This window comes from Trichechus manatus, unplaced genomic scaffold (assembly GCF_000243295.1).
Source record: "Trichechus manatus latirostris isolate Lorelei unplaced genomic scaffold, TriManLat1.0 scaffold00245, whole genome shotgun sequence".
In the NCBI taxonomy this organism is placed as follows: domain Eukaryota; kingdom Metazoa; phylum Chordata; class Mammalia; order Sirenia; family Trichechidae; genus Trichechus; species Trichechus manatus.
Window position 1 is genome coordinate 2,180,823 of NW_004444181.1, and position 11,062 is coordinate 2,191,884.

At 46.9% G+C, this 11,062-nt stretch overlaps 1 protein-coding gene across 2 annotated transcripts in view; it reads right to left on the reverse strand.

The window, feature by feature from the left end:
- Window positions 1-4,847: 4,847 nt before the first annotated feature.
- The window catches only part of CHAF1B (chromatin assembly factor 1 subunit B), a 28,400-nt gene continuing 22,185 nt past the window's right edge, over window positions 4,848-11,062 (reverse strand). For both annotated transcript variants that reach the window (XM_023724423.1, XM_023724424.1), the window contains 4 exons: window positions 9,183-9,345; window positions 7,301-7,735; window positions 5,519-5,613; window positions 4,848-4,939 (listed from right to left, as the gene is read on the reverse strand). In XM_023724423.1, coding sequence (XP_023580191.1) covers window positions 4,848-4,939; window positions 5,519-5,613; window positions 7,301-7,735; window positions 9,183-9,345 — 785 coding nt within the window. The remainder of the gene's footprint in view (window positions 4,940-5,518; window positions 5,614-7,300; window positions 7,736-9,182; window positions 9,346-11,062) is intronic.

Sequence of the window (11,062 nt, forward strand, 5' to 3'; positions counted from 1 at the left end):
AGATGCTATTCACCAAGGTAGAATGTAGAACATTTTCTTTATCAACTGTGTTATGCCAATTGAGCTAGATGTTCCCCGAGACCATGGTTTGGGTTTGGTTTTTGAAGCTCCACGGGTGATCGGATGCACAGCCAGACTGGGAACCACAGCTAAAGCCAGATCCATATGCTTGGTGGGTGGAGGATATAGTGGAGAGGAGGCGGATTGTGGGGAGCAGGGGGAGAAGACCTGGAGGGGCTGATACCTCACACTTACCTCATCATCCCAGGTAACATCCAAGCACACATTTCTCCTCAAACCTGACAAGTACTTGAACAAGAGCAGAGAGATCCAGAGTTATTTCAAAGACTTGTAACATCTGAAATACCTTTCCCAGGTCACGTTGTGTGACAGTAGATATCAAGTAGGTCTGGGCATTAATTAAAGAGGGCCAGTATATTGATCCCCATGTAGTGGTTGCCATATGCTGGTTACCACGTCTTTAAAAGAGTTAACACTTGCCGCTTCACACCATCTCTCAGGGCCAAAACTTGAATAAAAAATAGCACTTCTGTAGGGGCTCCTGGTTAGTGAAAGCATTTTTCTCTCCATGCAGACCTTGTTTGTGGCGACCAAGGTCGGAGATAAATTGTAGAGGCCAAAACTGAAGAAAATTCGTTATTCCACACCACCACCTGACAGTCTAGCTGTTTAAAAAAAAAAATAACTCCCGGTGCCGTGGAGTCAATTCCGACTCATGGCAACTCGATGTGTGTCAGAGTAGAACTAGGCTCCAGAGGGTTTTCTTGGCTGTAATCTTTACGGAAGCAGATCATCAGGCTTTTCTTCCACAGCACTGGTTAACCTTTAGGTTAGCAGTCGATCGCAAAATGCTTGCGCCACTCAGGGACCTTAGGCTGAGCCCAGGGAACCAAAACACCCAACCTGCATGTGGAACACACCAGACCCTGAGTTGAGAAGGATATTCAGCTCCTGGGAAAGCCTGAACCCCGATCTGATGACTTCCTTCTCCACCCTTCTTAGGGAGGCCCCCTGCCCTCCTATTTCTCATTGCAGCCTGCCCTGCAGCCCAGCCCTCCTAGCACCTTCACCGCTGTTTCTTCCATAGTCCCTCCCTAACACTACATTTACTTTGCTTACTGTTGGTCTCCCTCAACCAGAATGTAAGCTCCATAAACGAAAATCGGGCAGAGATTTCTGCCGTTTTGTTCCTGAGTGTATTTGAATGAATGAATGAATGAGCATTCATGTATTACTTCCATAATCCTCTCCCCTGCCCCCCACCCCCCTCTAGGTCTAGCTGGTGCCCAGGGCCACTCTGGTCCAGCTGCTCCCTGAGCCTAGCCGGGACCCACTCACGCAGGGAGGAGGGGCTGCGCAGCCTGGGAGGACAGTTTCTCCTCTCCTCCCCTCTAGCCTTCAGGCCTAGGAAGCCCCTCTATGGAGCAGATCCAGTGGGGCCAGTGCCCTCCAGGGGCCACTGAGGCTCAAGCACGAGCGCAGGTGTCGGTTTCCTCCGTCAAAAGGGAAGGGAAATGATCATCTGGTTATCTTCCAGCAGCTTCCATTCTTCATTCCTGTTCTCTCACCCCTCTCCCTGTCAGAGTGGCAAAGTCAGAGATCTTTGAGCCGAAAAGACGTACTGCAACATCCTGATTTTTCAGATGAAGAAGCTAAGGTGCAGATCAATAAAACAACTTGTCCAAGATTTGTTTGCCTTTCTCTCTCACACACACATACCGCAGGTGAGAGTCCCAAAGACTGAAATACAGCAAAATAACACACCAAGGGAAGCTTCGGGAGAATTGGGAGACTCAGGGTTGAGAAAGAGGGATGGACCAGCTCACCCCCGACTCCCTCGCTCCCCCCACATGAACTTCCAAGAGCCAAGGACTATGGACCTACATTGTTTAAATTGACACTAATCATGATTTTGTAAGGAGGGTCAATGCCACCATTTAAAGATCACATGTGGCTGCTTTCACAAACAGAAAAGGAAGATGAGGACTGAATGTGACCCCGCCCCTAACTCCTATGCTGGAGCCCCTGCCCCTGTGGCACTCTGGTGTCATTACCACTGCAGACCCAGAGATGGCACACACCCCTTGTCCCACCCAACAGCATGGGATGGAGGCTCGCCTTCAGCTGCCCCCTCAGAGTGCTCCAGGTAAGGGGCACACACCTGTCCCTGTTATCACGCTGCCAGACTCCAAGGGTCACACGTCAAGGTCTCCTTCCTCACCTCACTTCTAAACTAGCAGCAGGGATTAACATTTGACAGCCGACGTTACATAAGACAGCTTGCCTGGAAATACTGGCCAAAACAAAACACACTCCACTCAACTACAGTTCCAAATTGGTGAGGAATGCTTCCAAACAGGAACCAGGTATAACGGTGGAATCCTGTCTGCCTTCAGCCTAGGCTCCTTTAGAAAAAGGCCTCCTCAATAAACAATCCAGCTGGGGGCGGTGGTTTTAGATCAGGACCCGGAAGTAACATCACCTAGTCTCTTATCGATGATTTTGTCATGTATGTTCAAGGATGACAACTGATTAACAGGCAGTTAATCATTTCCAGAAATGCACACTTCAGGTCTAAGGTACGTCCTGCCTCCACCCACCAGCTCTCCTACTGTTGCTGCACAAAAGACAGGTCTCTAAGACCTAACATTTTTCCTCGGCTGGGGTGAGGCCAGGGAAGCTGGCCTGCTCCCTGGTCACTGTTTGTATAGGGACCCAATTACCCAGTTACTATCAAGCCAACTCCAACTCATGGTAACCCCATGTGTGTCAGAGTAGACCTGTGCTCCATAAGGTTTGCAGTGGCTGATTTTTCAGCAGATTGACAGGCCTTTCTTCCAAGGCATCTCTGGGTGGACTCGAACCTCCAACCTTTCTGTTAGCAGTCATGCTTGTTAACCACTGTTCAAAAGAGATAATATGTAGCATTTTTAGTCATTTCCATTTTGAACATGGCCAGTACCCGCAATATTACAAGTATGCAGTATTACCAGTACACATGTATACCTACACTGTAAATTACCCCCAGTTTACCACCCTCCCGTCTCAAGGGGAGCACACTTTTTCTGGTTTCCTAGGTTGTGGGTTAAGCAACAATTGATGCTTCTTTCCAATGATTTTCTCTGTTGCTGCTGACTTGAGTTCAAAAGTGTGTTCTTCTACTCCTCACCTCCATCAGGTCAGAGACTTAACTGGTAGTAGGTTCGGAGCCCCCCCCCCTTCTGATCTGTTTCAAATTTGCAGGCTGCAGAGACTGGGAAGAGAGCCCCAGTGTACACCTCTCACTTGCAGGATGCATTGTGTTTGCTGCGTCAATGACGAGCACCAAGCATCACAAGATCCAGCTGGCACCCCTTCTAAGTGGGAGGAAGCAGTGCTAGCACAGTTGCCAGAGAACCATGGGCCACGGCCCCCAGGAGCACCTGAGCTAAGAGACGGCACCAAAGGTGTGTGGCTGCCTCACTGGGCCATCGACATCACTGTGTACATCTTACCCCACAACTCCCACTTCTACTCGTAATAGAAAAAGGGAACATAATGTCATCCCAAGGACCCGAGAAAGCAAAGGCAGAGACAAACTGCTATGTCAAGTTACTTTTTTTGCTCTGAAAAACCAATTTTAAAAGTTAACTTACTGGGATACCAAATTGTATCTCAAGTAAAACCTCAACTCTCTCTCAAAAAAAGAAAATAAGAAGGAAACGTCAAAATATTAACAAGGGTGACTTCTGGGTGACTCCCATCTCCAGCCCATTTTTCAATTCACTGCAGCTCACTACCTTTGTAGAATGAGCACTGGTTACCTTTAGATTCAGAAAATAAACATAACGAACTTCCAGAAATTAACCAACTAATTAGAAGCGAAATCAGATCATCACTTCAAACATTCTAAAATTCAACAGAATAAATCTCAGATTATTTTCTCCTCTTTCTGATTCCAACTTTAGAGAGCATCCACTCATAAATAAACTGTCTATACTTCCATATAAGTGTTTCGAGGGAGGATGCACCGATGCTCACACAGATAATACTGAAATGCTTGTTTAAGAAGCTCATCAAAAAGAGGGTTTAGCCATGAGAAACTATTTGTTCTGTAAACCTTCATCTAAAGTACAATTAAAAAAAAAAAAAAAACTTAAAAAAGAGGGTTTAGACTATTAAAATGTTCACATCCCCAAGTTAAAAATGTGTTGTTAGTCAGAACCAAAAGGTGGAAACAACCTAAACGTTCATGAACAGATGAACGGATGAAGACAACGCAGTGTATTACAGACCGCGGAATGTTACTCAGCCGTAAGGAGAAATGACGTCCTGACACACGCGACAACACGGATGAACCTTGAAACCATGACGCTGAGTGAGGTGAGTCAGACACAAAAGGACAGACACTGTATGATCCTACTTAGATGAAACAGGCAAATGTACAGACACCAGATCTTATTAGTGGTTACCTGGGATGAGAGAGAAAAGGAGAGTCACTGCTTAGAGGGCACTGAGCTCCTGTTAAGGGTGATGCAAAAAAACTGGAAACAGAGAGCGGTTATGGCTGCACATGATGAACATAATCAATGTCACTGCACTGTACATGTGAACATTACTGAATTGGCATATTTTGTTATATATAAATTTTACCACAATAAAAAAAAATGTATACTGAATACAACAGCAAACATATTTCTGGAGAAGAATCGGCACATGTGTATTTTCTTTTACAGAAATCAATTTACAAGCGTCTGTCATGGCCCGTTTGAGGCCACTGGTCCCAGGCGTCTTCACCTCAGCCTCTGTGCACAGGGGTTCCCAGGCTGGGCAGAAGGCAGGTCTCATCAAGGGTCCACACTCTGGGTGTTGTCACTGTTTTCACTGAGCCTGGGACGTTTGAGCTCTGGGTGACAGCACTGAGGGTCTCCAGGTACCTCTGAAACATGAAGAAGCATAGGGTTTGCTAATAAACAAAGACTTCTTTAAACTAAGAACTGACATTTACAAAATAGAGTGCCAAGATAAGGAATCAAACTGCCTGGCAAGATCCTATGTTGATTCAAGGTGAAGGATTTATACCAGTGGGTCCCAGCTGGAGGCAATTTTGCCCCCAGGGGACATCTGCATCTGGCAATGTCTGGAGACAGTTAGGACTGTCATGACTGGGGGTGGGGGGGTACTGGCATCCAGTGGGCAGAGACCGGGGATGCTGCTAAACATCCTATACTGCACAGGACAGCCCCTACAACAAAGAATTATCCAGTCCAAATGTTAACAGTGCTGAGACTGAAAACCCCTGATCTACTCATCTCCTGCACCCACTATCTAGCTCACAGTGACTGCTTTTACTGGTAGGAGGGTCTCCCTGCTGAGACGTAAACAGGCAGCTGTGAGTTTAAATGACAGCTCTAACAGGATACATCCTTGCTGTCTCAGAACTCACTTGAAATCAGGTGGTGTTCATTTCCAAAAGAACAAAGGAGAAGACATTCAAACGCATAAAATTATCACTTACCTGACTGAATTTCTTCTGTGGAAGGGGTGAATATTACACTGGCTGGTACAGAATTTGGTGGAGTATCTGTCTTTAAGGGTATTAAGTTAATCCTCCTAGATTAAGAAGAAGAAGAAAAGGAGTGCATGGTTCATTAGTGTCTGAATTGCTTATGTATGATACTGAATCTCAAAACTACTAAAGGAAGTACTTAAAAATATCAGTTGATCATTATGCAAGGCATTAAACACAATGCTGATATGCCTACTTATTTAGTAACAAAGGATTACCTTCATATATTGAGTAAAACTATCACATGTATCACGGTCAACTTTAACTAGCCATCCGAAGGTTTCAAAACCTGTATTTTGTTATTACCAAGTGTGCTGAGCGCCTGCTAGATGATATATACATGATACCACACATGATTTCTACGTTTGGAAAACTCCCAAACATGGATCATTCTTTTATAAAATCCAGACCCTTAATTTTCAACGACTATTATTAAAAAATATTTACAGCTGTAAGACACTTGATAAATACTTTAGAAGAAATTAAGAGAGAAAAAAAAGTTATCTATCAAAGATATTTAAAAGGACATCTTCCCACTCCCTTCCTCCACCTAAACACAAATAGAAAAATAAAAAATGCATTGTGGGCTGCAGACAGAAACAGGAGATTAAACGGGAGCTGCACACCTGGTCTGTATAACGAATCTGCCCGTGAAGTGATATGAACACAGTCGAGAAAAGAAGCATGGAGCGCTCTATCATCGCCCATCACCCCCACCTCCTCCCTTGTCAAGATCGCTGTCTGCACCCCCCACACCCCCACCCACCTGCAAAGCTCCCAAATCAGTAGACCTGGAACGTTAGGAGAGAGGTGGAGGGATCAGTGGAGAAGGAACTACAGAGTCAGGGGGGATAACTGAATGTCAGAGGGGCAAAGGAAGGAAAGCAAAGGCTAACTGCTGCTCGCCGCTGGAGGGGCAGCCATGCGTTTATGGTTCCCTGGCTGCAGCGTGAGCAGTGAGCTCAGGCACAGATGTCGGCCAGACTGACATGAACGGGGAAGGAACCCACTGTCGCATCACCACGGAGATGATCTGATTATCAGGCCAGAAAGAACTGTTCACCATGAGCCAGTCTGCTGGAAACCCCTACAGTCTTAAGAAGATGCTGTTTGGTTTCCTACATGTGGTAAAGTGCCTGCTACCACCCTGGGGAGGAGAGCAGAGGCAGAGAACAAGGACACTCTTCCTGTGCTTGAGGGACTCCCGCTATAGCAGGGAAAGGAAGCACAAACCAGCACCTGCAATCGAAGTGACGTGCTGTGACAGACAGAAGTGCTGAGCAGCCACAAAGGCCGGGAGTGGAGGAGGGACGCTCCAACAGGTGTCTCAGGAGGATGCTAGCGTCACCAAGGGGAGAAGATACACACCATGTTCTGGAGAAGGGTAAAGGCCCAAAGGTCTCAGAGGGCAGGGTGTACTCTGGGCTGGAGACTGAGGCACACGTGAGCAGGGGAAGAGAGACAATGGTCCAGCTACAGGCTGCAGCCAACCCACAGTCCCTGCACCACCGCACGCAGGAGTCTACACCTTACCCTACAGGCAGGAAACAGGGAACCAACAGAGTCTCTAAGCAAGAACGTGACACTCTCAGATTTGGTGATAAGGACTCTCTCTAGCAGCAGGATGCCCTATGTGCTGTATGGAATCCCCTCTAACAGGTTGGGGTTTTCAGTTTTTACTCAGTGTCTCACACTTCAATGACAATTTCTTGTTGTGTCACCAGCTCTTACCGGGGCGGTGTCTTGCTCCAGGCCTGCAGCGTGTTCAGAGTGACCCTGCGGGGTAGGTGGGCTTTCATGCTGGGACCACTGGGCTGCGGGGTCTTCTTCTCTTCTGCAGACCCTGGCAAGGTGCCTTTGACACCAGGGGTCATTGAGGGCATGTCCTTGACTGCAGGTGGGGTTGGGGACAGCTTGGCCTGAGAGGGGATGGTGCTGGGACTGCTGGGGTCCTGGGTCCTGCTGGTGGGGGTTCCCTCCACCGATCTGGGTCCTGGCGAAGACCCCTGGTGTATCTGACTCTTCGTTTTCTTTGCTGTGTCAGGAGTACTCACGCTCAAAACTGGCTTCTCTTTCAAAGGGATTCCAAGTTCATCCTTCTCAAACGTCACAAATGAACAATAACCGTCTGTGGAAGAAATGGCCAGGAAGGCCCCATCGCTGGACCTTGTTCCCCAAAACAGGAGAGAGAAGTCAGAAACCTTGCCAAGGACCACACACCACAATGTGTCCTCACACGGAAGCTCAGGCAAAATCGCAAGCTTTGTCTGAAGGCAAAAGCCAGGGGAGAAACCATAACTCAAAGGTTTGTGTCAACTCCTTGGCCACGCACATTCCTTTCCCAACCCCATCTCAATTTTCTAAGTCACCGCAGCACACCTTCGCTGGCACCAGAGTTCACCTGAACAAAGGTGAGACAACCTGTGCTTCGAGGTCAAAAGAAAATTAAAAAGAAGAAAAAGGGACTTTGGAAGAGAAAGCCACAGGTTGTGAGTGGCCAGACCTCAGCCAGCACTCACCCTGGGCACAAGTCGGCCAAGGACACTGAATCAGGGAACCAAGAGGTAGCTGAGGGCTGAAGGCAGAAAGGTGCAGTGGCTTCCGCAGGACAGTTCTGGTGCTCCAGCACCTCTGTCTGGGCAGAAAGGCCTTGCGGGTGTGGGCTTTCTCCCGAAGGGGCAGCTCTGCGGGGCCTGCTGATTCCCTAAACAATCAGGGAGCCATGGGGCTGTCCTTCAGTTTACTGAAAACAGATGACCCCCACAGGGAGATCTGAACAGCATCAAAACCCACTGCTGTTAAAACAGGAGGCAAATATTGTGGTAAACTATAAATGGGTTTCCTTTTAATGTTGATTCCTTTAAAAAAAAAAAAAAAGAAAAAAGATAAATAAGGACAAAAAAAGCCATCTTTAGAGACTGGAGAGACCCTGGAAGACATGGCCCCCAGACTCTCTGTTAGCCCAAAACTAAAACCATTCCCAAGGCCAACTCTTCAGACAAAGATTAGACTGGACTATGGGACATAAAATGATACTCGTGAAGAGTGTGCCTCTTAGACACATGAGACTAAATGGCAGCTTCTGTCTGGAGGTGAGATGAGAAGGCAGAGAGGGTAAGGAGCTTGTGGAATGGATACGGGAAATCAGGGGTGGAAAGAAGTATGCTGTCACAGTATAGGGAGAGCAACTAGGGTCACAGAACAATGTATGTATAAAGTTTTGTATGAGAGACTAACTTGAATTGTAAACTTTCGCTTAAAGCACGATGAAAAACAAGAAAAAAAAAAAAGCCATCTTTAGTGATGCAACACTCCCTAATCAAGGGTCTATTCCAGGGTAACACGCACTACATTGCCTGCATTCGCCTGCCCCTATCACCAGCTTATTGTCACTGTTGCTGCTGTCAAGTCGGCCCCAACTCATGGCAACCCCATGCACAACAGGATCGGACCATTGTGATCCACAGGGTTTTCACGGACTGGTTTTTGTAAGTAGATCACCAAGCATTTCTTCCTAGTGCATCTAAGTCTGGATGCTTCAGTGAATCCTGTTCAGCATCATAGCAACACGCCAGCCCCCACTGACAGAAGGGTGGCATCACCAGCGACTCACCATGAAATGTCACTCAGGGTGTGATAATGTATGTTAGACACATAACCAAAAGGGAAAGCCTGCTGGGTGTCATATAAAAGCACGGAGTCTTCCGAAGCCACGGCAAACACCAAGCGGTAGGGCAGGTTTATCAGTTCCTGACCTGGCTCTGGTGATGATTTGTCTGTAGGAGGGAATGTGGGGACAAAGGGCAGAAAAGGAACACGAATAAAAACAAAGATCCCAAAGGAAACAATTCCCTCCAAAAAGCCTTCTCCCAAGGGACATAAGTGACATAATTTTACTAAAAACTAATTCATTTGCTGCTTTACAAAAGAATTCAGTTTTTTGATATCTATTTTATTTATTTATACATAAATATATAAATAACAGAGAGCCACGCAGGAACCAGAGAGGACAGGGTGTCAGGAACCATGGGCACTTGAGGTCCAAACGAGAGAAAAGTGAAAACGACGTGTGAATGAGGCAAGGCAGCCTGAGGTGTCACTTCCTAATAAGGAAAAACAAGGATTCTGAACTGCAGACCTTTTGGTTAGCAGCCAAACTCTTCACCACTATGCCACCAGGATTACTTACAAGCATTTTATCAAAAGATGTTTTAATGTTCCGTTGACTTAATTATATTCATTCACATAAAGGATGAAAAAATTAAAAACAGCATCTGCTTCCAGCCATGAAATAACAGGGACTGGATCTACCCTCCCACCTGAAACAACTAAAATACCAGGCAAAATGTATAAAACGATAGTTCTTAAGTGGCTGGCCATCAGGAAGGACAATCCCTGAGAAATGGGACACAAACGTGGTAAGTCCTTTGAGTGCCTCAGCTCACTGCCGGGAATGTCCAGGCCAGTCAGGGCAGAAGGAACCCAGGCAGAACCCAGTGGGCTCCCCAAGTTAGGAGGAAAGGCTGGAGTGCAGGAAGGTCAAGGCAGCCAGGGATCACAGGGCAGAGTAACAGAGCTGCAGAGAGATCCAGAGATCTGCAGAGTCCCTCTCGACTCTTCAGGTGAGTCCTGATCAGTGCAAGAATGTAAGGAAAGAAAACAGAACAGTCCTTGAAAGACACACAGGGCCAGGAATAGTGTGTCTTCCCACCAACAAGGGTAGAAAACCTCACATTTTACAGTGCACTGGTTACAGTACTCAAAGGCTTTTGCTTCAATAGTGGGGAGAATTAGCCCTATACTAAACACTATTGTTACCCCACCTAACAAAGCAAGACCCAAAAATCAAAATGTTTCCAAGTAACTTAACTGCATCCCAGAATAAAGTTCAAGAATATTTTTAAAAATAGGGAACGGACCCAAGACGGCGGTGTAGTCAGACGCTTCCTATAACCCTCTTAGAACAAAGACTTGGAAAAACAAGTGAGTTGATTATATATGAATATCTAGGAGCCCTGAATGAGGCAAAGTTGAGGAATCAGACTGAGTGGCGGGGGGAGAGGGAGACAGTTTGGAAGAAACCAGCAGCACCAGAGCGGTGGCGATGGGACGGCAACTCTTCAGCCGCGCCAGCAACTCTTCGCACACAGTGAAGCAGGCAAACAGCTGTGCGCGCACTCGGAAAGCAGTTTCTACACTGAGAGAGATCCAGCAGCACAGATTCTGCTTGGACGCTCCGAACCAGTGAAAAGCAGCTCCCAAGTAGCTAAAGATAAGTACATGTGTGTGGCCTTTCGCGGGGATTTAAAAAAAAAAAAAAAAGCCCATTTAGGAAAAACCTCTCTCCCTTTTACCTCCTCCCTCCCCGCTCTGCACCAGGAGTCCACTGGGCCAGAAGTAGATCCCAAAACGTGCCCTGACCCATTCTCCTGGCGTTGGAGAGGAAACAAATAAGCTACTGGCTCTCCCAAGCCAGGAACTCAGGGTCAGCAC